The following is a 26365-nucleotide window of genomic DNA, read 5'->3' as shown; positions in this document are numbered from 1 at the left end:
GAAATGGAAGAGTAAATTTTATTGAACGATGAAAAACTAATGGCATTACAGTTAGTTTCAGCTCTCCTGGAATACTATTTTTCCAATATTTCTGTAGCAGAAAGTGCAACAAATCAATTATTCAGACTGTTAAACAAACTAGTAATTGTTAATTTCTCTTCAAAACCTGCATAGTTGAGCAGTTGTACAACAAATATATAAATTTCTGCAAAACCCTGAAGAAAGATTTGATGTTTTTTTGCTTTGAATCTGCTGGCAGAGGAGATCACCTGCACTGGTCAGATTCTGAGTGCCTTTTCCCTTTTTTCCCACTCTGTAAGAAAGAATTAAAACAAACGTTTAGTTAATATACTAGACATGACACTTTATATCTGCAGTTACTTTGTATATTAAAGTAGTATAAATTAACAAGAAAAAACCTCAGGAGTTAAGTTGCATACTTCTGTTAAATTATACAACTATTACGGGACTTCATTGTCCCACTGTGCTTTATTGCTATTGTGCTTTATGAACCGATATTTTTTTTTTTTTAACTGGAGAAATTGGAGCTAATAGGTCAGTTCAGAGCACATTATCCCATGATAGTCTCAGCTCCATCAAGAACAGGTAAACTTAGAAACACAGAAAATAACTACCTGATATTTTGTTAATTCTGCCTGCAGTAGTTTCACTTTGGATCTTTCTTGCTCTAATGCAGCATGAAGTATAGTTACCTAAAACATACAGAATATGAATTTATAAAATATCCTTAACGTCTGTGAGTTTACCAAGTCAATGTTGCTCTTCATTAGTATTGTGTTGGACAAACAGATAATACATGCTGAATTCAAGAGTGACTACCACTATCATTGTGCATGAACTGAAAGTACAAGTAAAGTATTCCTTCATGACTTTTATTTCCCAAGCAACATTTACTGGTTTATCTGTATAATGATATAGAAGAGCTATAGTTAGAAACTCTTCCAACTTTTGGACTCTGCATTAGTTTATTCCATAAAACACTTAACTGATGCAGTATCATGCAACACAGATAAGCTTATTACATCACCCTCAAAAAATAGTAGTGTGTTATATGTAAGACATTTGGACAAGTCAAGGGCTTAGACCAAATAGGCGCTGTGGACCAAAAGATATGCATAAAAGTCTTGCATACTGTCTGCTACAGTGACTTGCCGACTGACATGTCTTAAGTAATTTGTAGCTCACTTGTGTTCATAAACTTGAGACTAGAAATCAAACAAAAAAACAAAACCAAAACCAACCAAAAAAACACCCAGGAAAGAAGCATCTTCTGAAGCACCCTTCTGAGCTTCCTAGCTTCGGTTACCAGACAATGATACTCCTAAGGTGCTGTTCAGGGCAAAATCATTTCATGCATGCTGAGGTCTGCTGTCTTTCCAGAAACAGTTCTAAGTGAGTCATACTGGAGATTTACATAATACATGTCCTCTGACACACGAAGTGCAGGGCTAAGGATGAAATGTAACATTTTTTGCTTCAAACAAGTTTTTGTGTCAGCTTCCTCCCTCCCCTGCCTCTATCACTGCCTTAAATAAACAGCATCTTTGAAATACCCATGAAATTCTACATTTAGAAATCCTTGCTTACCTGTACTGTCAATTCATTTTTGATAATTTGAGATTCATCAACCTGTAGGAGTATTTCTGCTTTGTCTTTCACTACAGAGAGAGAAAGATACAGCATGAGGATCTTTGTAGCTTTACAGGTCTTCATCTCCAATAGCACTGTGACATCACTTTATTTCACTATTTTGTGACCTCTAAATAATGCAATCTTCGCTAAAAGAACAGTAGACGTTGTAAATCAAACCCTGCCATTAGTAGCAGCTTGAAAAGTTCTGGAGATTAAACCCCAACCTTGCACTACTTACCCCGCGCTTAACCCTGTAAGCAGCATGGATTTTAGAGATATCCATTGTGAACAAAGTCCATCAGAAAACTGAATATTGTCAATGGATGAAGATTTTGGGATCATAAGTTTCACATACTAGCTCAGTCATAACTATGGAAACATCTGTTTACTCAAATATGGAGATGTTTAAACTATTTAGCTAGTGTTGGTGAAATATCTGTGGATAACTTAAAATTCTCAATATGAAGAAATGAAGTTTTGTCAAGGCTCAATTCTGCCTTGAATTCTGCCCCAAAATACAGAATACTCAGTCTGTAGAAAAACACAAAATTGCTCATTTTATAGTGTGTTACTATTCCACAAAAAAAAAAGAAAAAACCTTCAGAACTTCACCTCTTTCCTCACAAGATGAAAATATTTCATCTTGGCTCAGACACTGACCTGAAGTAGTAAAGTTCCAAGTTAAAACTTGCAACGATCAATCACATTATGAACATTTGAACTAGGGTAGCCAGAAGTTTTGTAAACATACTTTAAAGAATAAAAATGAGCTTTTTTAGCTGAAAATTTAGTCCAGAGAAGAAACTACATTCAAGAGCTAAATTCAGAAATTGAAAAGCAAAGGCAATTTTGTAACATATTGGTGTGGCTAGCATCACAGGCTCAAACAACTTCATCAACCAAGATTAGGAATATTAAAGGATAACTATGCATAACAAGTATAAAGATCCTAGAATATTTACATATATATGAGTGTATATATATGAATTTTTTTCCCAAACTTTGACAACAAACTCTGAATTTCATAAAAACTCTGAATAGTGTCATAACAGAAGAAAACTATCACACACTTGCATATATAATCCTGTGGTTTAGCTATTCCTATACATTGTGTGGCAAAAGACTTGCTTAGGTGTAGAATGATGTTTCCAACAGTTCAAAGCACAGCTTGCAAAGATGCAAGAACCGAACAGTTCCCTCAAGTGTGTCTAAACAGATATGATGAGATCAGTCCAGAACAGATAGCTGTCACTAGCAAAAGAAAGTCTAACTTGACGAATCATTGTACCTAAAGCATAACTGAACAGTTTATATTTCAAAGAATGCAGTACTGTGTGGGCCACCAAATGCTGTAGTTCACTGGAGGCGCTGCAAATTAATAGCTGCTTAGTTCTTTATAGCTGTCACTGAGTCAAGTTATTTTTAAAAAGCTGCTTTGGAAGTTCCTTCCATGTTTTAAAAAGAACTTTTAAGTTTCCTGATAAAACTCTTACTTACTTTCACCTTCTTGCATCATCTTCAGAAGCTGTGCATTTCTTGCTTTTACTTCTTTATACTTTGCCTGTATTAAAGAGATTGAATTATTACATGTATACCCTACTAAAAAAAAGTGTTCTGTAAAATAAGCATGACTAAGAGTCAAACTTAAGAGTGTAAAATAATGACTTCTGCAGAGAATCGAATCATAGCATCATAGAATCACAGTATCAATTAGGTTGTAAAAGATCTTTAAGATCATCTGTGTCTTAATTAAACCACAGCCCAAGTAAGGAATACATGACAGGAGAAATGGATTAATAACAGAGTCAAGAAAAAAAGGCAAGCACAAGGCCTAGGGCAAGTTAGAATAAGAAAGTTACGTCCGTGGGTTGATAGTGCAAGAATCATCATTCAGGTCTGCCCGAAGTATATAGGCCTGTTGCATCAACGGCTTTGTGGTTTCTCCTCTGAAAAATTACGATTGTAATGCACATTCTAGATACCGAGATAATATGAACAGTTTCCCGTATTACTCGGCAAGTAGGACAAGACCCCACTGCTCTACAGATTATTTTATTCAGCAGTTATTGTTATTACATTACAGTTTCTTTCCTTTTCAAGTCTTACTTACTTACAGTACAGTCTTACTTACTTACTTACAGTTTACTACTCAAGAACCTATTTTTGCTGTTTTTCCCAATCTATCTGATATCACCACACTTTCTTCATAAGCCAGTCGCTTCCTTAATTGGCCACCAATGTCAGTTCTAGCCATGTATCTTAGCTGCAAACTTGTTTTTCCTGTCACAAGTCTCTTCATACAGTTTGCTCTTGGTAGGCTCTTGTAAAAAGTTTAACTTCAGACATACTTTTTTTGTAATAAAGAAGCTACTATCTTCCACTTTGAGTATCACACCAGTCCTTGAGGATAATTAAACTTACATATAAGCCAGACCTTTCACGGCCACCTAAAACTGTATTAAAGTCTCTGGACAAGTTCATAAAATTAAACCGCTGTCCATCACCTCACCAGTATCCTTATGCATAGTGTTTATTCTGTCAAATGTAATCAAGTGCTGATAGTGGTAAATATGAATGGTTTTATACTTTAAAGCATCACCGGGGGATTCCAACTGTAGTACACAGTGAAAATGGCTGTTAACAAAGTTCACGTCTCTATTACTGCAAGTAAAAGTACTTCTTTGAAGCATCAGAAGACTCCCCATCTGTCAACCTGCTCAGTCTACCTTAAGCAATGAATAAAAATAGTAATAAAATAATTTAAGATAATTCTATGCTGCTTTACTGTATTTTCTTTCAGTGCCAGTTCCTCATGGAAATTTTCCCCTTTTTGCTCTAGATACTATCCAGACAATGCTAACATGGTCTGAAAACAGGGAGACAGAGACATTTTCTCTAGCTACTCCAGAGAATTGCTATATAAGCAATACCATGTAATTATTAACAAGCAAATCTTTTTTTTTCCTGGTGTGTTTTAGCATATGGTGAATCTGATTTCCAATTTCACTTGTATGTGATAGGAAAAGATATAACAAAAGACAGGACTCCATTCTTGTTATGCTGCAGCTTTAAAGGAACTTCTCTTAAACCTGACAAAATATTAATTGATTTCTTTAACCACTTCAAATATTGGACTGAATCTACAGAAAATTCCAACAATATGTAGTTCTTAAATGCAAAAAAAGCTAAGTAGAATTTAAAAAATAAATAGGTTGGAAAAGACCCAAGAAACTCCAGCTTCCTGCTCAAAACAGAGCTGACTTCCAAGGCAGATCAGATTGCTCAAGATCTTGCCTAGACTTAGATTACATCTTTATTTTTTTGCCCATGAAAACAGCAATACTAGAAAACAAGTAGTGACTGATATGCCAGATATGAAGTTTATTTCTGGATGCTTTGTCTTGATTCTTCTGATTATTTTTAGATGCTTAATTTACTTACCAAGAAAGACTGCTTCATGTGGTACTAAAGTAATAATTTGCTCTGTAAATACATGATCTGTGGCCAGTCTAAAGCATCTCTTCAGATTGGTCACATTTTAATAAATACTTTGTTTCAAATGTATAATAATGTTAAATTTTGTCTACTATTTGAAGGTATTATCAGCTACATACCTCCCACTGAGTTATTATATTTTTCAGTTGCTGAATTTCTGCATCTTTCTTTTCAAGCTCGAGCTTTAGGCGTTCTGTTTTTCCGTCTTTCAAAACACTCTCCTATAAGCAAGAAAACATCACTTCTTAATAATTTAGTCATATGAATTCGGTCTTGGGAAAAGCAACTTATTTGTTTGTTAGAGAAGAGAATTTTTGATCAAAACTAAAGAGGTATATGTGCATAGATACCAAAAGGATAAGAAATGTGGTGATAAATATTGGCATTTTCTGTGGAGCAAAAATTATTTCAATCACAAGTGTTTCACATTAAAAAATTAAGTCATTTAAATACCTCTTCAGATAGATAAAAATATTACAGTGTTGTGGGGTTCTTTAGTTCTTTAAGATTATCATGCTTTTGATTTGTGCTTTCTTCTACTCAGGTGCTGCCTTCTGATCATTCAATAAGCTTCATTAGGCAAACGTCTTCACTTCAGAATGACTGCTGTTATACATGCCTGGTTGTGTTCATGAGATGTGCCATTTTCTGTTTCACTGTAATCGGTGAGCTGGACTCTCCTTTTCTCTCTTTCAAGTATTCTGTGAACATCATCTTCCAGCCTGTTGAAAAATCCTCCATCATGCAACGAAGACTGGGAAGAGTTCGGTTCCTGTCAAAAATAAGTACTATAACATATCTTCCTTTACACATAGGTTAATATTGAGCTAGAAATCAACATGTTTAAAAACAATTGCTTAAGTCATGGAAAAATATTACATCTAGATATTGTTTTATCCTGAGAACACTGTGACTTCCACCCAGAGAATATGATACAAGTTGAAGAACGTAGAAGTTAATTAACAGTTAACATTTAGCTGATGATGAGATTACACAAACGCATGAGGTTGGAATTTAATAATTTGCACTATCACTACACTAATTTATATTTTATTTCACTGTCAACTACTCTTCCCTCTAAGAGTTTTAATATTTCTGGACTGCACCGCAATGTAGTAGCATCACAGTACTTTCTTATCTATATTTCTATTTCTCATCTATATTTTCTTCTCTTTTGTGTACTACAATCTGTATTTTTTAACATGCTTTTAAATCTGCAAGTTGCATCAAAGACTATCTGAAAACTAAAGCAGCAAGAGGTAGTTCTAAGAAAGCCAATACTAAGTTCTCAAGATAGAACTGCAGACATACGTCTCTATTAAATCTGCATCTGTAAAAATTTCCCAAACAGAAATCAGTCAGTTTCAGAATCTATAACTGATTGTCACTACAGAAAGTACCAAAATAATTACCTTCTAAACATAAGAGTTATGGGTTTTTTTATTAAACTGGCTTGAATAAGACTTACCTCATGTTTTTTAGCAAGATTATCTGAAAGGAATAGAAAAAATGACATCAATAAGTTACTCAAATCTTGTACAGCTGGCTACTGAAACAAGACATTTTGAGAAGTGAGGGAAAAACCCCATCTATTGGAGTTCTTCAACATTAACTCTCCTCTCCAAGTCGCAATAAAAAAAGTCATTACTAAAGCATTAGAAGCCAAGATTATAAACTATGTATTACATCAATCACTGAATTTGCATCTTCTCGCAGATCTTTCAGACTATTTAATCAAAAGCAGCACCCTATATTTGTTTGCTTCAGTTAAAGTGGAAGGCAATGTCTTTGGTACAGACACATAAGGAATTTGTTGGTTTGTTTCTTTTTAAGTCTACTTAGGCTTTTATAGCACGTATCTCACTGTATACCTGAATGCCTTCCATGCCTTCCAGATTGCTGTGCTTTCTATCTTTTTCCTCTATTCAGATTATTTGGAAATAATGTGTTTAATAAATATTGTAGACTTAGATAAAAACATCCTTAAAAGAAAAACCTTAGTAAACAAAATTACTTTTTTCTTTTTCTAGCATCTACCTTGATTTCTTCACTAAAATTCAGAATCTCTGCTCTATGGACACAGATGAAGGAATTTTAAACGTATAAATAAACCATATAATGAGTATATGTAAGTTATTTCAATATTTACTTATCTTAATAAAAGCCAGTATCATGAAGAAAGGCAAACAATGACTTGCTATTAACCAGGAAACAGAGAAACTCAGTTGCCTGAGGAGTACAAACTTAGTAAAACAAAAAAAACCACTTAGATTTAAAAAAAGGCCACATTAAGAGTGTTTGAGTCCATCACCCACCCCAGGGATACTACATGAAATTATGTTTTCCTTAACCTCTTCTTTTTTCCAGCTAATCTAACTAGTCCATTATTATATAATGAACACTTAGCTTTTGGACTCGGTAGGACACACTAACTACAACTCATTTAGTGTTTGTTTAAACACAGTATTAATGAACAGAGACAGAAGAGCATTTTGCTGTTAGCACACACACTATGAAAATTCCAAGGAGGACAGCTTATATGGTGTGGTAAGGCATACCTATATTACTGTCTGACTGAAAGTCTTTCAGAGACACAGTGAGAGGTTTGTCTTTTCCTTGCTGGTTCTTTTTCTCTTTCTTATTCACAGACTTTGACTGAGGTGAAGTATTTTCAACGTTTTCATGTTCCTAGAAGAATAAAGTCCCACTGGTATAATTTTCTTCAATACCCAAATATTTTTTCCTGAAGCTTTATAAAGGAAAAAAAATAGTGATAATGTACTAAAGGAGATTTTAGCCTGAACAGTAATTTGCAGGCTTCAGATTGCTTTAAAGAGTGCAAGACATATCAGCAATTAAGCATCGATTCTGTTCTCTGAAGTAGAGCATTGCTCTTCACTAAACAGCGAATGAACTATCAGCCTAATACTTCCTCAGTCACCTACATCAAATTTTACCCAGAAACTCGTAAACTGAGAATGTGTGATAGTCAAATGTAGGAAGGCAGAGTGCTACACAATGCAGGTTAGCACTTTCTTTAAAAAACACAGGTCTACTGTACATTCTTCTTATTCTCAAAATATGCTTACTCATTCAGTAGAAGTCAGAGAGCTATTAGTGTGCAGCAATGCTCTACCAATTGACCTTATTCCTATTGAAATCAGACAGCCTGGTACACGATAGCCATTTGAACCAGAGTCCCACCTCCCCACACATCTACATTAACACTCTTAGCAAATTATCAATGAAATGTCTCAGTTGTTAAAAATAATCCTAAATACTCATTAATTAAATATTTTAATTAAGATTAAAAATAATCTTAAATGTTAGAAATGTTTCTTCTTAAGAAAAAAATTGTTATATAGAAAGCAAAGATGGAAATGGAGAGCTCTTTTTCCATAGAAACACAACTTGTTCAGCATACTCATGTACTGTATATTTTGAATACATAGTATATATTTTAAGTTATTCAGAGGTAATTCTCAAAAAGTCTACAGATGATGCTATGCTACTATGCCTGAAGATTGTCTTCACTTTAAAAAAAGAACTTTTAGTATGTAAGTTAAAAATTTATCCTTGGTTTTCAAGGACTATGGTACTCTCCCCCCTCAAAAAACTGAATTTTTATTTCTTTATGATGCATAATTATATTTAAATTTACATCTTTTCATAACATTTCATTGGCTTCTGATTTGTTGCAAATAAGAAGCAACTTCCTGTTAGAAATAAAAATTTCATCTAAGCATATTTTTTCAGAACAATTCTTCAGTGTTCCATAAGAACCACTCAGAAAACAGCATCCTGACCAGCTAAGAAAATGTATAGGGCTTATTAGAACCAAAATATTTATACTCAAAAGAGAAAAAAGGTGTTAGTAAAAATGCAAATGATTCAACCATAACTAACACTTTAAAGCCTCAGGAGAAGACAGTGCTTTGATTCTTGTACTCTTCAAGTGTGCTGGATTTTTTCTGAGGAAGGTGAGGATCTCTTGTTGTACTCTTAAAAAATTTCAGTGCATTTATATGCTAGAAAATTGAAAAAGTAAAACTAATTTTCCACCTTTACAAGCCAATTAAAAAAAAAAACAAAACAAACTGCCCAATACTATTATATATGGTTTTATTCAAATCCAATATTTCTCTGAACTCTTAAACATCTGAACAGTGTAAGCAAACAATATACATGAAGAAAATGGTACTTTTAGGAGTTTTTTGCTTTATTTTTAAAATGCGAGCCTCAAACTTGTACAGCTTTTACATTAGGATGAATTCTGCAAATACCTTTTTGTGCTCTTCGTATTCCAGTTTGCTTAGCAGCAATGCTTTTTCAAGATCAGCTTCAAACATTTCGGATGTCAGCTGAAGAAAGAAAAATTAACATATTTAATGTGACTAGGTTGTTAAAAAAAAAGGCAGACAAAACCACTAAGACCACGCTAAAATTTCACTTTCAATACACGTATCGCTACAATTGCCAAAAAGCTAAGTTTCACTGATGTGACATACGGCATTATTCACAGCTAATATACTCTTCTGTACCCTAAGTAATAAAGTATCTTGCTTCAGGAAACTTTGTGATGGATATAAGCATACAGTAAGTTGTGCACATCTTTATGTAATACAGTTACCACCTTCATGATTTGCTTACATGAGCCTTCTTTAAAATGATTTTTATTTTTAGTCTGAAACATGAAAATGGTCATTGTGGACCACCAGAAAGTCTAAGTGCTCATCCATTGCAGAGAAAAGATTAAACTAAGTGCACTAATTTTTTTCTTAAAAGGAGAGCAGAACTAAGAAAACCTGAATTATTTCAAGATGTTTTCTCTTTCATTTCTGAGAAAACTAAGTACGTAAGTCTTCTTGGGATATGGAAAGAAAATTTGAAGCTTTCTAGGTGTGAGCTATTAAGAAAAAGAACTGGGAACAACACAACATGAATGAAAGATGGGATATCTCTTTCTTCTTGTGATATAGGAAAGTGCAGGAAAGTCTAGCTCCAGCTGCACAGAGGGCTGAAGGATTGAACTGAGCAGACCAGTAACAGCAACAGTTCAATGAAGCCAAAATAAGATATTTACCTAGAGGATATAGATGCTATAGTCGAGGTAGATAGTGGATAATCTAAATGCATAAACAGCTAATAATCTATGTTACTGTTTACAGCAAAGTTAACTAAGATCAAGTTGTTATGAATGCAAAACTCTGTTCCTTTGAGGTCTACTGTCTTAAGGAATCACTACAATCCCCTGTGTGATGTGCTGCCAAATGGAAGACTTTTTCTTCATCATAGCTCTCTCCTTTTCATGCCCTTAACTGAAATATTAATTAGTAAAAATAATTACTTTAACCATTATTTTCTTGTTCTTTGAATTTCAAATTGAGGTCTTTTTCATTCATTCCAGAATAAACTACAGTAGCTGTTACAGTGAATGACTTAAGTGGTCTTAATGCACTTTGCTCAAACTGGGCTGCGTGACATACACTAGCTTTCTTGTCTATAGGAACCACGTTCTGAAAAAAACCTTACAAGTTCTCATATGCTTTACATATGCCTAAAAGTGATTTATTATATGGTGTAAGAGCACACACATTCTTCCTAATTGTTAACAATTCATAAGATCAGTCTTGCATAAGAGAAAACCGAAGAGTGGCTTCTAGATTTTGCCACAGTAAGCCAGCCCTTTTTGAGTGGTTATTTCAAACACAGTAAAATAGTGCTCTCAGCATAAATTGCTACAAGATCCCACGTAGACTTTGGGGTGCTGTCATTCCTAGCTTTGTGTTTGGTTTGTGGGTCAAGCTTAGCATTGACTGATTGCACCGGGCCTCACTGGCAAGGTTTTTGTAGCAGGGGAGGCAGGGAAGAGCCATGGACCCGCTGCGGCAGCCAGGCTGGAGGCGCCTCGGAACCCCAAAGGCCTGCGCACGTGGGTGGGAGCGGGGCAGCCGCCCCAGTTGCGGACGGCAGGGACCAACCTTCACCAGAGCTACCGATGGAGGGGCCCCTGCAAACAGACCCCCGACTCCTGCGCCCCTTTGGCCTGCAGCAAGGGGAAAGGAGAACAAAGACGGGGGAGGAGAGCATTTGCAGCAGCAAGGGGTGTTTTCTTCCTTAAATGCTTGTTTTCTTTCAGCATCAGAATCAGTAATTAGAGGTTTGAAACTGACAATAAACTAAATTGGCTGAAATTCCCCAAAAATCAATGAACTGTTTTTGCCCAAGTGTTTTAGCCATTTAGCAGTGAGGTCCTGCTCCTCTCAGCCCCCTGAATCTTGAATTCTGACAGAGGATGAAGCCTCATGTGCAGGGTGTTAAAGTCCTTATCAGCTGTTGCTCATGTACCAGCTTATTATATCACTACTGCCACTTTAGGAATAGAAACTTGATAGGGTCTGTGTATAGCTTTTTAAAAATAATTTGTTGTATTAAAGGCAGATACAGAGAAAAAAGGTAAAGGAAAAGCGGGAGAAGGTATGCTTGTGTTGGTGTAGTATGTGTTAAAGGAAGAATCAGTTAAACTATCTTGAGGCCCACAACAGCACCACTCTTAGAATTAGCAAGAGATGGTAGTTAACACTTACAGGAGGTCCCTGTAGTAGGAAGAAGAGGTAAGGTATTCTTTTGAGATGAAGATGAGAAGTGTTGGAAGCTTATGAAAAGTCTGGTTTGGTTTTGTTTTTGTTTGTTTTGTTACGGGAAAGACTTGGGACTAGCTGCAAAGTGGGTTCAGCAGACTTGAGAATGCCAAATTCCCAAACAAAATGGCATTATTCCACCTCTATGATAATTTTTTGAAAGGTCTGCTTGACAGAATACCTTGTTTAGTCAAGGTTGCATTAAATGTCGATTAATGCTTTGAACTCTTCTGCTGTCCCTATGTTGTTTTTTTCATAAAGTCATGCTGACTGTATCGTAAGATTTAATAGAAGCATCTCTTTTCTGAGCTGGAAAAACTGATTGGCAGGAAGGTTGAAACTTCAATTGGTACATGCTTATCTGAGAGGAGAGACATGAGTTGGAATTCTTCAGATTCAGAAGGCATGAAATCCTAGCCTCTCAGTTCCATAGCTTCCCTTGTCCAGTAATACAATATTGATAATGAAGAGGTAAATTTTAAATGGCGTACTGCAATGGAGGGTGATATTCAGCACTGGGTGAGAGGCAGCATCTCCCTGCTTCCACAGAGGTCAGCTCCACAAAGAGCATCTTCCAGTTCATGAAGAGTTCCTCTTTTTGTATTTGACCTCCACATTACCATACTGCTTGGCACTTTCCTTTTAAAGTATTATCAACATTTGTCTTAACTATGCAGCTATTATGTAAATAGCATGGTCTTTCTTCAGCAAAGCTTTTAAGAGAATCACTGTAAGAGCTCTGTGCATGGGTCTCAATTTCTTATGACTGTTAGGCGTACTCCAGAACTTGCCTATTGGATGTGCACTCCCAGTACCTATGCAAAGGAACTCATTTCTAGATTTTTGTTTATAGGTTTAAGTGGTAGTGAGCCCATAGCTAGCTATTCTGCGACAGTCAGGCTGTGCATAGGAGCAGGACTGAAGGTCCTTGGGAAACTATGGGGGAGATGACTGGCTTTGAGAGTATTCAGGTCTAAAGCTTTCAACTCAGCTGCCTATTAGAAGTAGTGACCTTTGTATAGCCAGCTTTGAACACTCCGTCTTGCCCTGAACTGAATGACTGCTAGGTAAGTAAATTATGATAGGGTTATTGTTGTACTAGAGATCGCGTAATGCAATTTTTGTGCAGTTGTTTAATAGTTATAACAACATTGTGGTAGTACTAATTCTTGATAATTATTTAGGAGCTTGTGTGCTAAATTAGCAATTTCAGACACACAAAGGTAAAAATCCTAAGTTCATCTTTCTTGTGAGTTTACCTTATTTTTGTGTGTTAATTGCTCTCTTTTTGGTAGTCTGTTTTTTTTTTTTAATTCCCATTCTCTCCTTTTTCATCATGTTCATGTCAAGTTTTTCAGTGTAGCAGACTACAACGCCTAATTTTGGGTAGACAACTGTTGGGTAATCCCTGCATACACATATGTGTACCATGCAACATCCCCAATAAAAGCAAGGCAGCTTCACTGGGGTGGAACAATGCAGATGTACATCACTCTGCAGTCGTGCTTTTGGCACAGTCATAGGAAGGGAAAGAGAAGAGCTTAGAGGATGAACAGCCGAAATTTTATGTCAAGTCATTTAGCAATTAAGCTACACAGAAGCTAGACAAGTGCCTACCCAACTTCCTCTTGGGTTGTTTAGAGAATACAACCAAATGGGCCATGTTTTGAACAAGTGCGAGGAAAAACTACCTGTGGCCCTCAGTAATGTATCAGTTTAAGAGTCCCTGTGCTCAGATTGACTAGATAAGATGATTGCTCAGCAGATTTTCCTTTTCAGACCTACTCCAAAGCATATGCTTTTCTTCACTCATTACTACACTCAGAGCATCAAGTCTTAATACTTGTACTTTGTGCCTGTAATCAAATTTACCTTAAGATCATAATTCTTTAAATCAGAGTTATCCATGGATGCTTCAAATTATGGCTTTATAGAACATAACAAATAATAATTTAACAGAAGTGATACACAAACGCTGTATTGAATGCATATGCTGAAATGGAACTATTATGACAATTTGGGCAACAAGATTACAGACAATAGAACAAGTTATTACTGAAACTGTTGGTGATAATATGAAATAGAAAAAATAAAAGCATAGCTGTGGATATTGAAGGCTCATGATTCTTTGTGTGACACTGGCCTTTACTTACTAATTTTTATTTCAGGGTCACAAGTCCTTTATACTTTCTTAGTAGGCTACTGCGGAAATCAGTGGGGACTCACAGGCCTCTATTAATCTCCTTAAGAGCCTAAAAACGCATACGCTATAATTAAACTGAATTCCTCACCATTTTTACTTGTGTCCTTTTTTCCCCCTCATATTAAGAAAAGACAAGCTAATACACTGCCTGCCTGTAATACATACATGGGCAGCATCTACAAACAGTGAAATAACAGTTTTAAAAGGAATCTTACTGATTATGCATATTTTATTGAGAATATCCTAATGAGACATGCACTCCATGTTATATACTTTGAGCCATGGCAAACATAGTGATTGTTTTTCTAAGACCGGAATCAGAAGTAGCAATTTTTTTTTTCCACTCATCAGATTCCAACAGTCACATTTTTAAGAGTTTCTGGGTAAAGTTAAAGGTAAGTTTAAAGCCATTTGGGCAACTTTTTGGCACTTTAAGATCTAAAACCCAATCCTTTAAACCATTTATGAACCAGAAAAGTTCACTGTAACCTCTATGGCTGACTCAAAACCTATAATGTCAAAGTCATACCAGTAACTTGAAACAAAGCTTAATTATTTCATGTTTACAAAATATCAACACTGCAATCTAACAGTGTCAGCCACTTCAGTAAATGTTTAGTGTAGCAAAAGAAAAGTTAAGACAAGATTTGTTGGAAAAATATTCACTGTCTACACTGTACCTCCATTCTTTATGCTCAGTCCACTGTGACCACAGAAAGCTGTTCAGTATGTAGCTGTGCTGCAAAACAGTCTATTCTTCAACCTCAAGAACTGTCACAGCATTTGGCTATTCCTTTTTCTCATAAAAATGGGACAGAGATGTCTTTAGAACTATAACTATCGTATGTTACAATTACAGTAATTGCTCTACAGTTATTTTTAAAATAAAAGATTCCCAAGGTAACTTCAGAGCCTATATGTCAGTAAGACTGAAATTAGTAAGAATTGATTGTTTACAACTGAGTTTACTTTGTCTGACCATTTCGCCACCCAGTAATTAGACTCTAAAATTCTTTTCTGCCTAAAATAATTGCTTCTTACCACATAGAATAAAAAACCTGCAAGTACCGAACAAAGCAAATCTGTACCTTAAAAAGTAATTCTGAAGTTAATTAGCTGTGGAAATTTTCAAGAGGATTATTAGGTCATTACTCCACTGCTAGGACAACCATCTAGAAGCCTGTGAGGTTAAGAATTTGGCTACACTCTGTTTAAAGAGGCACCTATACCAAAGCATTAGCAACATACAAAATAATCAAGAATGGTATCCTAATGTCAGTCTTTTGCAATATGGCTTTCTGTATCGTGTCTTAATTAGAACAAGAAGCAGTTCAATACCATCTTTTTTGGTGAGACGCAAGTTGAAAATTTCTCTGTAGAAGAAAATATCATCCTGGTAGATGCCAGCATAGAAGTTCAACAGCTTCATGAAACACTTTTTAACTCCCGTTTGTGTCACTTATTAGCAATTTGCCTTGAAAAAGTTTGTGCAAAGTTAAACACTCTGAAGGGCATCTTCAAGCCTAACAAGACAGCCCAAACTATTATCCACAGTGAATGAGTGCATAGCAGACAATTATTTAAAAGGAATCTACAAAGAAGTGTACCAAAACATTTCTTTAAGCACCATCTGAAAAAAATGCACTAAAACAAATTCTTTCTTTGTCCATCTATGCTATTTTGGTCTAAAATAGTTGAAGTACTGCAAACAATTCAGACAATTCATATAATTTAAAACACCATACAAGAAAATCACTATACATTCTTCAGTATCAAAAAGGAGTATTTTAAATGCTGAATTCAAGTCAAGAACCAAAAAGGCAAATTTTAACTGTAAGTGCTCTTCCTAACTGACATCACAAGGACAGCAAACTATCTTATTGTATTTGTTCAAGGTGAAGATTATTTTACTGTTTTGGATTAAGTGCATTTCGCTGTGTAATTTCTGTTTGTGGTAGCTTTGGCAAGAAGAAACACGGAGAAAACATTACATTGGCCTTCATACAGGCACAGTCAGTCTTTGCTTTATCTCTATGGTATTCTTCAAGTGTTAATGAATGCTACTAACAACATTATTGCCAAAAACATGTTCTAACATTAAAAGACAGAGGTTCTTAGACTAATAGGACTACCCTAGTGTGATAAAGGACAGTTAGCACTCAGAGTTCAAGTGTTCTTTGTTACCTAGAAAGGAACTAGTTATTTCATGCCTAACAAAACTTACTAAACCTGGTTTACTTGTATACCCGTATATTGCTCCACCAAAACATCCCCAGCTTTGCTCCCACCGCAGCATTTCACCATCCTTCCATGGAAGTATTTCTACTTGTTGTCCAAATGATACAAATTCCTCTTACCACACGCCAGTATTGACAGTCCAGCTATGAGGTGTGCAAAGAGCAGCATGTGCTGGCTCTGAACTATATTTGACAGAAGATGTGGCCTGAATGTCCACTGAACCCTTTCCTTCTCTGTGGCAGTATTTTGCTGCTTCCTCTCCAGCCATCTCTCTTTATCCATGAGATTTAACTTCATGGAGTAACACATTTCAGGAAAGCCAAAGACAGCTAAATACAGTAAGCTGTACCTGCTCATCTCTTTGTCTCCACTCCTGCCAGTTTTCTTCCTGAGAGTCCTTCTGCATTGCAGTGTGCAGCTTTTGTTCATGCTGAGACAGACAGCCTCCATGTGAAGATTTCTGAGGAATCTTTTTAAAAGCAAGGTTTCTGAGCTGAAAAACAGTTATTTTTAACATTAATCAAAATGTTGACAAGTATACAGAAACAGTCTCAACAGACTAGCTAAGCCACTCTCCATGACATTTGAAAAGCCATGGCAGTCAGGTGAAGTCCCTGGGGACTGGAAAAAGGGAAACATTGCAGCCATTTTTAAAAAGGGTAAAAAGGAGGACCCTGGGAACTACTGACCTGTCAGCCTCGGGGGGGGGGGGGCACGGGACGGGATGGGACACGACCAAACCTCTGGATTTAACAGATTAAAGGCCTGGAGTGATGGATAAACCTGAAAATTACAACTTAGGAAACCAAATTTTAAAGCTCTTCTGACAGAGCAGGTAGGTCTAGCTATCCCCTAAAAAGAAAAAAACCTTGAAAGCACCTTTGAATTTTAACATGCTGGCTGTCCAAGCAGGCAACTACAACTGACTCCCTACAAACCTCTGAAAACAGGTTGTTTCCTAGCAAATACTTTTTAGAAAGGTCATTCCCTCCATCAGAAATTAATTATTCAAGTGGTGCTGTCAAAAAAGTAAAACCTAGAAATTTATTCTCTTTAAAAATTTTCAACTTGTATAGTAGGGAGTATCCTACTTTTATACAGAGAATTCTTAATAAAGCTAAGAAAAAAAAAGAATTGCCGTTTCTGTGACTAAGTAGCATTTTTTTCATAAAAAACCCAAAATAATGACTTGTCAGGGACAGCAAAAGTTATTTATCAGATAACAGCCTTACCCACTACTGAAAATATAATCACTTTACCTCATTGGCCTCACTCTGCTGCTGTTCCTTCTTTTTTCTCCTTTTCTTTCTTTTTTTCTCATTTGTAGATGATCTTCCCCCTGAACCCTGAAATTTACTAGCACCTCGTCCACTTCTTCCTTTTCCAGGCTCTGAATCAGTATCGCTTTCGACTTGTAGTAGAGCAAAACGAGATGCAGTGGTAGGAACTGAGCTGATTACAGCAGATGCCATTGCCACATCTGAAATTGTACTGAGCTGGCTTCTTTTTAGTTACTAGGTTTCCTAGGAAAGTAGCACAGAAATAAGAATGAAAACAGTGTTTGACCAAACAATCAACAATTCATATCTGTTAGCTGCAAGACTAGTGCCAAAAAAACCCCAGAACTCAGTGTTATTTCTTTATATTTTTACTAAGTTGTATTATCTTAAGTATTTGAACAAGAACTACAAAAGGAAACAATAATCTATAAAACAACAGTTAGTTTAGGCTAATACATTTGTCCCTGAGAGATTATATTTGACGCAAAAAACAAGTAGAAGGCTCTAAAAGAAGCTGGCCTTCAAAATCTGGAGGTGGGGAGGGAGGGAGATACGGGAATTGCGTAGTGCTCCAAAACTGTTTCAGATCCTACCCTTGCAGCCTGACAAACATATGATTTGAGAAAGAAAGCAAGTAGATATTATGCATATGCAGGCTCCAGTTTGGGGTAAGCAGCTTTATTTCTTATTTTACAAGTAGTACCATTTCATTCCCAATCTACTGGAGATTCAACAAGCAGTCTACTCCACAGCAACGTGAGCCCAGCATTGTGGCTGGTACTGTTTTCAAACATTAGGCTCACCTGTTCTTACAGCACAACACAGAGGATGCCTTGGAGGAGGCAGAACTGGGAAACATCCTTAAGCCTTCCATTGCCCCCTGTAGCTATAACCAATGTGCACATCCCCATGACACAATTCCGAAGTACAAAACATTTATCTACTGTAAACGTTAATTTTTTGGCATAGGAATGTTTGGCTAACTGCAAATTTTCCATGCAAAGTTTAGTGGATTAGGAGAAGACTGAGAGTGATGTTATTTCATCAGTGATTATAAATTTCATAGAAAACAGGTATCTAGCTATGCTGATGTCCTATGATAGAGAGGTGTAGTGAAATAATACATACTTTTTGAAAGTGCTGTTTGAAAGGAATCCTTACAGTTTGACAACTGTAAATGTAAGAAATTGAAGTGTATTGCTCATTAGCTACTATTACAGAAGAATGTATGAATCTACAGACATTTCAAGAGATTGTTTTTATCGCTAAATTACAGACTTTCTCAAGGACAAACCTGTACAGGTGCTCTAAAGATGCACCATGCTATGTTACCAATGCTATGGTAAATGGTCACCATTATGACCGTTACCCAAAAGAATTATTGAAAAGCAATATTACATTTCATTTCTCAGAGGTGAAAGAGAATGAGCAAGTAAGCTGGTACCGTTCTTATTCAAGTTTACCGAAGACAAAGGGTTACAGTGAACAGCATTCTTCTCATACAAAAATTACCCTACTCTATTTCTTTCAAAAAAGGAGTATGAAGCTGGTTGTATCCTAAGAATAAAACAAACTTGACATCAAATTGCCAATCCACCTGATGCTGATGTTCACACTCTCTGATCAGACCACAGCCATGGATCTAGAAAACCCCCATAAGTCACATCTAAAGCACCATAAGTAATTAGTATTGTTACTCTCTTTAAAGGATTAAATAACAGGGTAAGTTTGTATTTTCCTGGTTTTGTGTCTGTGTTTTTAAATGCATTTTAATACTCAATAACGCCATAGTTATCCTGCTTAGGAGCTTAGTTACGGCTGAGAGATGTTGTGCTATTACTACTTGAACACGCAATAAATTGAAACCTGAAACTCAGAGAAAAGATTAAAGATACATGTTCACAGAAAAACAGCACCGAAGATAAGTGCTCAGTCATGCTATAACACGAACTTACAATACCGGATAGCGCTCTTGGCAGTACACCAGACTATAACAGGCTTAATACTGGAAGTCTGTAAACCCCACTACTGTATGTGACTTAAAAAAAATTAGTGCACTGCAGGATGACTCTTGTCAGTCAAAAGCTTGGCACTTTCAGTCTCTGTCTACTTACTGCAATATATTTTGGTTTTCATATAGATAAATAGATAAACAGCACAAAACTGTCTTTATTGAGTTGTCAGCTGTTAATGGTGCAAAATACTTCTTTTTGCCCATACAATTTGAAAACATTTCATATTTTCAAGTTGCAGTAATAGCAGCTAGATCCTTTGGAAATAGAATTTAAAAGAAAATATTGTCAAGACACAATTATTAGTCACTCCAGAATAACAGATAAAGAAAGATGAAAAGAGGCTGGAATTAGTTAGCCACAGCAGCTGAAGCTCTCCATCACTATGAAATAAGGCTGCAAACTCCTCTCTCCCCGTTCAACAAATACAACAAAAATACAAGTATACTTCTCCTGTCTGACTGTAGTTGGCATGCAATTAAGTGGCCAGCTGACAAGCACATTAGGAAAGCACGACCCATGAAATTCTGCTGTTAGAATTCACTGAAATACTTCAGTGACAACATGAAGTTAATTTACAGAAGTTTATTCGTGAATTACATGTTTCCACAGAACAGAAAAAAATGGATAGAAATGAGGTTGTAGAGGAAACTGCAAATACATGAGACTATAGATTATTTTTCAGTTATGTCTAGAAGAGCTGTTAACATTGCTAACTCAGTAGGACGTTTCAATATAGCTATTCATATTACAGCAAGATCTAATCATCCCACCTCTGCAACACTTAAAGATGTATCCAGTGATTCACTGTTGGCCTACTACCATGCCATGCTTCACATTTTAATACCGCACCTACAATTCTGACAGCCAAATTTTACCAAGTACCTAATATTTCAGTTCCAAGATTTTACTCCCCCCACTTAGGAAACCAATGGACTGATCTCAAAAGCTTTCGGCTAAGCATAGATGCTTGCTACCCCTTTTACAAGATTTTTTTTTTCCTTTAACAGAGAATTACAATTTGTATTTTTCTTTATTATTAAAGATATGAACAACTTCAGAAAAATGAAAGCATTGACATTCTTGAGCTTGAGGCTGGGCTCCAAGAGGCTTTTTAATCACACAAAAAAGCATTCAAATACCACAGAGTGTTCCATAATTCCACATATCAAACTAGGATCTGAAAAACCATTTCAGCCTTTACAGTGCTTTCAAGAAAAAGTTTGGCAGTTTGAGAAACGTTATGCATTCATAACAGTCAGTTGGCCAAAGCCTATCTAAATACAAGACCATTCCTTTCCTTACAATATGGAGCACAGCAAATATCTCGAAAAGGAGTAAAAGGAAGCAAAGCATGCTTGTGACATCTACACAGCTCATTAATACTTAAAGTGAGACCACAAGTTTAAAAAAAAAAGCCCAACAAATGAATATCAGTACTTGGAGCTGTGTCCATGAGTGCCATGCATTAGTGCTAGTCATACACTTCTGAGACGACTTTCGCTAGTGTACCAAGAAGGTAACTAACCCTCCGTTTTTATGTTAATGAAAAGATCACTGATAGTGAATTTCAAAGCTGCAACATCACTATGGCATCCATACAGAGCTGGCACCAGTAAACAACCCAGTTTCAAAACCTGCCGTTTTGCAAATCACTAGCAGACTATTAGTTCAACTGTCTCGGCAATCTGTTTCAAACTACGAAGTTTGTGAAAAGAGTTCCTACAACCAAAATGACATATTGTTCAGATTCATATATCAACAACATAAGACAAGCATGATACACCATATCATTTCAAGGCAACATAAAAGCATTTGTTAGGGCTAGCAAGCAGTAATTTTTTTGGTGCTCTACTCATTCCTAGGTCATACTCTTCTGTAAATCCTGTCAGCCTACATGAACAGATAATTTTGGAATTTGATACTAAAGCGATAGATTATACCAAGTTGGTCCCATTTATGAAACATGTAATGTATTACTTTAGTGTGTCTGACACAGTCATTTGCAAGCACAGAGTGCTTACTCTACCTCAAGTTCTTGGTAAACAAGAAGACAGTTAAAGATTTATCTTTAGAAAGTTAAATTGTGACATGACTGAAAAGAAAAGGTATCTTTTTAACTTCAGTTCCCTGAAGCGTACCAAGTATTATTTCAGAAACATGACATCAGTCAATGCCCTGAAGAGGATGAGTCTCCTTTTAGACATGATGTAACAGAGATTGCAGTAATAAAAGTAACACACTCATCTGGTGTTACCATAACTTGAAATCCCTTTTGTAGCAGTTACTTACATCTACCCACATGTGGCAGGTGAAATAGGTTTTGAAATACTTAAGTTTTAAAAGCTCTACTGTAAATTGTCCAATATGTATACTAGGAAGACTTTAACGCACATTCACAAGCTCATTCTGTTTGAGCATCAGCAGCTTCCCGGCCTGTGTGCAGTTTTGCACATGTGCATGAGTTACCATTTAACTGGCAAGTCTTCAAACATCTCTAAGAAGTGAGCAGTACATCACGATTTAGGAACCTCCAGTCTGACACCAGCAGGACACCTTTAAGCATCTGTGAAATAACCACATAGCTTTAAATGTGAAGCTTTACTCTTTCAAGAAAAACACGCTGAAGAGCCCAGTAATATAACCCATTTCCTATTTAACCACTTTCATCATCAAATCAACTGCTAATAAAGATACGGATTTTAGAAAACTTTGAAAATAGGGTATTGTCATGCTAAAGCCTCTTCCCACATCCAATCTACTTTTTTCTACCACTAAAATACATATTTATGACAATCTACAATCAATATACGTTCCTAGCAACCACCCAAAGTATTGACAGACTTCAATACTTGCTTGTAAACCTGAAATAACACTAAAATACACAATATACGTTTGTAAATGAAGCAACATGTCCATTCCCTACTGGCACTGATCAACCGTCACACCTTCTGCACATTACATATTGATCTTTGCCTGTTTATACATTTACCACAGCAAGCTCAATCTACTTTTCCTTATCAGTGCATTTACAGGAAGTTTTGCACAGGAGATCCTCCCAGCCAGACAAGCTCTCTCCATTTAAATTGCTTTTGGTTTGTGCCATCTGATCAAAAGCTATAAAGCTGCATTAAACTGCTCTAAATCCTTGAAATTGCTTGAAGTCAAGTCATCAGCTTGTCAATGAGCTTCACAAGTAACTTCACAGCCAAAAAAAAAAAAAAACCAACAAAAAAAACCTGGTTCAGAAATCTACTTGAGAGGTGCAGCACTGGCACACACAGCAGCAATAAACCCATAGCAGGTAAAGGGCCTTGCACAGTTTGAAAGGGGAATATGGTTAATTTACTGCTGTGCCTTGGAAAAATTGATGGTTTTGAGGAAGAACGGTTTTGAAAACATTTTTTAAACTCAGGATTAAAGTGTGAAAGCGATCAGGCAAGCCTGCCATTAGTTTGAGCACAGAATGCTGACTGACAGTGTAACCTTCCTTGATCTTCTTCCTGTGATTCCCACCATCCCCCCCTCAGAAAACAAAAGTTAAAGGAAATTAGTTAAGCTTTAAAGTTAGGACCTTTTATCTAACACACTTTGAAACTTCACTCTCAATTTACTGCGCATGACTAATCCAACAAATATACTAGCATTCTTAGATATCTATCAATATGTATTAGTAACCTTAAATAACCAGTGGTCAGTGAATACCATGTCCCAATGAGGTTCTGGCTTCTAATTACGATCAGCATTTTCGCCGTAGCTGAATCTTTTTTAATTAACGCACCTCTCTGCAAAACACACAGCCATAAGCCGCGAGCCCTTTTTGTGCCGCTGAAGATAACGAACGGGCAGAAAAAGTCACTTTCGGGGAGAGGCGCCGGGCAGCCGGGCACGGCCCCCGCCCGCTCGCCCCCCGCCCCGGGCACGGCGTGACCCTGCCCGTGTCAGAGTCGGGGACGCGCGGCCCGACACGTTCACCGCGTACGGGAGGCTGGAGAGAACGGCGGCTCCGTGCAGACGCCCAAGAGCCAAGGCAGCGCACGGCGAGAGGCGGGCAAGTTACGTCGGGACACTCCAGCGAGAGCGGCACCGAGCCTCCCCAGCGCCCAGCGCTGCCAGGGCGGCGAAACCCCCGGCCGCTACCGGCCAACTGCCCCCACCTGCCGCCCCGACGCCCCCCGGGGCCGCGGGCGCCGCTCTCCCGCCGGGGCCCGGCGAGGCCCGCTCGGAAGGAGCCGGTAGGAGGCACGGCCCCCGCCTCCCGGCTGGGCGCCCTCCTTCCCCGCCGCCACAGGCCCGCGACCGCCCGCTTCCCACCGCTGGCAGGGCAGAAGGGGGAGCGGGGGGCAGCGGCGGCGGGGCGGGCGCCCCCCGCGGGACACTCACTCCGGTGGTGGCGGCGGCAGGGAGAGGCGAGGCGAGGCGAGGCGAGGCGAGGCGAGGCGAGCGGCCGCTGTGCGGGCGGTTGGGCGGGCGGTTTAACGGGCCGGCGGGGCGGGCGCTGCAGCCGTAGCCGTAGCCGTAGCCGCGGCCGTGGCGCGCGCCGCCGTCCCGCCGGTTTGTTTATGTCTTTCGGCCGCTGGTTGGCTGGGCAGCGGGGCGCGCGCTGCGCTCCCGGCGCTGCGTCACGGCGGCGTTACGCCTGCAGCCCAGCCGCCGCCGGCCGGTACGGGCTCCTGACGGGATCAAAATAACTAGAGGGCGCGGGGCGGCCGGGGGGGGCGGCGGCCGCCTCCCCTCAGCCCCCGGGGCGGCCGCCGGGCCGGCGCTGCCCGGCATGCACCGCGGGAGGGCCGCCGCCGCCCGCCCCGGCGCCGCGTGGGAGGTGGTGGCGACCTGGGATGCGCCGCGCAGCGCCGCGCCGCTGGCGGGGCTGCGCGAAACCTTGGCGTCCCCCGCGCCGGAGCCGTGGCGGCGGCTGTGGGTGCGCGGCCTCCCGCCCCCCGCCGCCGCCGCCGCCGCTGGGGGGGTGCCGCCAAGGCGGGGCCTGAGGGCCCCGGCGGGAGGGCCGATGGCCGCGGAGCGGGGTGCGTGCCGCGAGTGCCCCTGAGGGGGCCCCGGCGGCAGCGCGTCCTGCCTGCGCCCGGCGGGCGAAGCGCCGAGCGTGGCCTCGCCGCCCGCCAGAGGGCGGCCCGGCTGCGGCAGCGGACCTCCCGAAGGCCGGGGTGGTTGGCTGCGTGCACGGCTGGAGGCCTTCAGCCAGGGGCAAGTGGCACCGCTGGACTTTGTAACCGTGGCACCCAGGCAGTCCAGCAAAAAAAGCCCCCAAAAGCCTTGCCCTTTGGTCATTTGCATTGTTTCTTTCAGCTAGTGCACTACCCGTGTGTTGTATGATTATAGATCATAGCATAAATAACGCAGGCTAATGAGGTTACCGTTTGCAGTAGAACAAAGTTCGCTGGATTGTGTTTTGTGTTCGCTGTTAAGTAAAAATTACCTAAGATTAGAAATGCGTAAAACGTGCATTTGCTGAAGTGGTGCCCTGCAAGCAGTTTTTAGTTTCAGACTCGCTGGAAGCCCCACTGGAATAACCTGCTTAATCAGCACACTGATCCTGAAAATCTGATCTGACATACTGTTTACTGGGTGTGCAATAAAAGCACATTCAAGCTGGAACCTTCAAATCATTTGGGTTGAAAATTGCTTTGCCAGGATAAAAGGTCTCTCACCATGCACACATTAGTTGGAGTTTCAATACCTGTTAAATCTCACCTTTAAGTTGCTAAGAATGAAACTTTGTTTCAGTATAGATGGGGTAAAACTGCCATTAATTTACTAAAAGCCAGATTGGCTTCTCAAAGGTGGCGCAATATTTACACACATCAGGTTAACTTCTGCAAACCACTTGCGTGGGGATAACTCCGCCGCTGAAGTGCAGTGCTACCCAAAGAGTCCGTAATGGAAGGGGCAAAGGTCTGTTACAGAAATGCAGCCATCACAGTGTTCAGATAATCAGAGAATTCAGATCATCAGTAAAGTTAGTTTATATTCACAGTTACTAGCCAGGCAACAGAACAGATTATATGCATGGCTTTTTTTGTAGTTAGTTTTAGCAGGACATAGCGGGAGAAACAGCTGTTAACATGTGCAATAATGGCATGGTGGTGCACTGCAAATTAGCTCCATGTTGGTTTTACCCCCATATTGCCCATCAGCTAAATGTCAATGAAGGCCATAAATGCCAGTAAATAACATCAAGGAAGTAAACCAAAGAGAGTGATAATAAAAGCCTATCAGATAAAGTCTTGCTTTTACTTAGCAGAAATAAGAGGAGCTACGTGTTGTCTGGAAGAGGTAAAACCATTTTATTTGTTAGCTCTGTTAGAGCTAACATGTTACATAAATGAGAACATAAGTCACTGTTTACTTTTCCCTATATGACTGCCTTACTGGCCTCTCTCATCGCTTTGCTTATGTTAGGTCCCCCTCATGGTCAACAATTCTTCCACTTCTCCAAAGATCACAAGGGTATCTGATGTATTTTATTTATCTGCCTTAGCATTAAGTGACATTGTAGTTATGTCTTGAAATGGGTATGCATGCCATACAGAATTTAACGTTTGAATGACTACTGAATCTGCATTGTCACAGCTACAGAAACCTCCAGAGCACCAGCTGACATCTACTAGTGACTGAGTTGTACTTTCCTGTGTTTTCCCTTGCTTATTTTGCATCCATAAAGAACAGGATTTTCATTTGTGGAAACTTCAAAAGAGGAGGAATTTATGTTTATTTATAGGGTAGTATGAGGTGTATGATAATGCACAGCATTATCTTGAGAAGAAATGCCTTCAACAATTCCTTCACTTAATACGGAGATGTAGTAAACATGCACACATTTGAAAC

At 38.7% G+C, this 26365-nt stretch overlaps 1 protein-coding gene across 4 annotated transcripts; it reads right to left on the bottom strand.

Moving 5' to 3' along the window:
- Window positions 1-24437, bottom strand: GKAP1 (G kinase anchoring protein 1). 4 transcript variants are annotated; one of them, XM_087742349.1, is made up of 13 exons: window positions 23906-24433; window positions 21992-22088; window positions 17490-17753; window positions 16580-16723; window positions 9432-9509; window positions 7707-7836; window positions 6617-6639; window positions 5768-5920; window positions 5268-5369; window positions 3151-3214; window positions 1609-1679; window positions 636-713; window positions 1-313 (listed from the first exon to the last, which is right to left on the bottom strand). In XM_087742349.1, the coding sequence occupies exons 3-13, from the start codon at window positions 17700-17702 to the stop codon at window positions 266-268; spliced, it is 1104 nt and encodes a 367-aa protein (XP_087598475.1). In that variant the 5' UTR covers window positions 17703-17753; window positions 21992-22088; window positions 23906-24433; the 3' UTR covers window positions 1-265. The 4 variants fall into 4 exon arrangements, with proteins under 4 accessions (XP_087598475.1, XP_087598474.1, XP_087598476.1 ...); XM_087742348.1 differs by lacking the exon at window positions 21992-22088 and having other exon boundaries at window positions 23906-24431; XM_087742350.1 differs by lacking the exons at window positions 21992-22088; window positions 23906-24433 and adding an exon at window positions 23304-23849.
- Between the last annotated feature and the right edge of the window lie 1928 nt (window positions 24438-26365).

Source organism: Nipponia nippon, unplaced genomic scaffold (assembly GCF_047370975.1).
Source record: "Nipponia nippon isolate SJK-2023a ecotype South Korea unplaced genomic scaffold, ASM4737097v1 scaffold_8, whole genome shotgun sequence".
NCBI lineage: Eukaryota > Metazoa > Chordata > Aves > Pelecaniformes > Threskiornithidae > Nipponia > Nipponia nippon.
The sequence above is the reverse complement of the archived record's forward strand: the minus strand, read 5'-3'. Positions and strand labels throughout refer to the sequence as shown.

Bases quoted from the DNA above. Each gene is read 5' to 3' on its own strand.
- GKAP1 (XM_087742349.1), bottom strand. From the start codon at position 17,702: ATGGCATCTGCTGTAATCAGCTCAGTTCCTACCACTGCATCTCGTTTT. The intron at 16,724-17,489 runs GTAAAGTGATTA...ACTGTTTTTCAG, and splicing joins AGCAGAGTGAGGCCAATGAG to CTCAGAAACCTTGCTTTTAA. The intron at 314-635 runs GTAGTTATTTTC...TCTTTCTTACAG, and splicing joins CAGAATTAACAAAATATCAG to AGTGGGAAAAAAGGGAAAAG.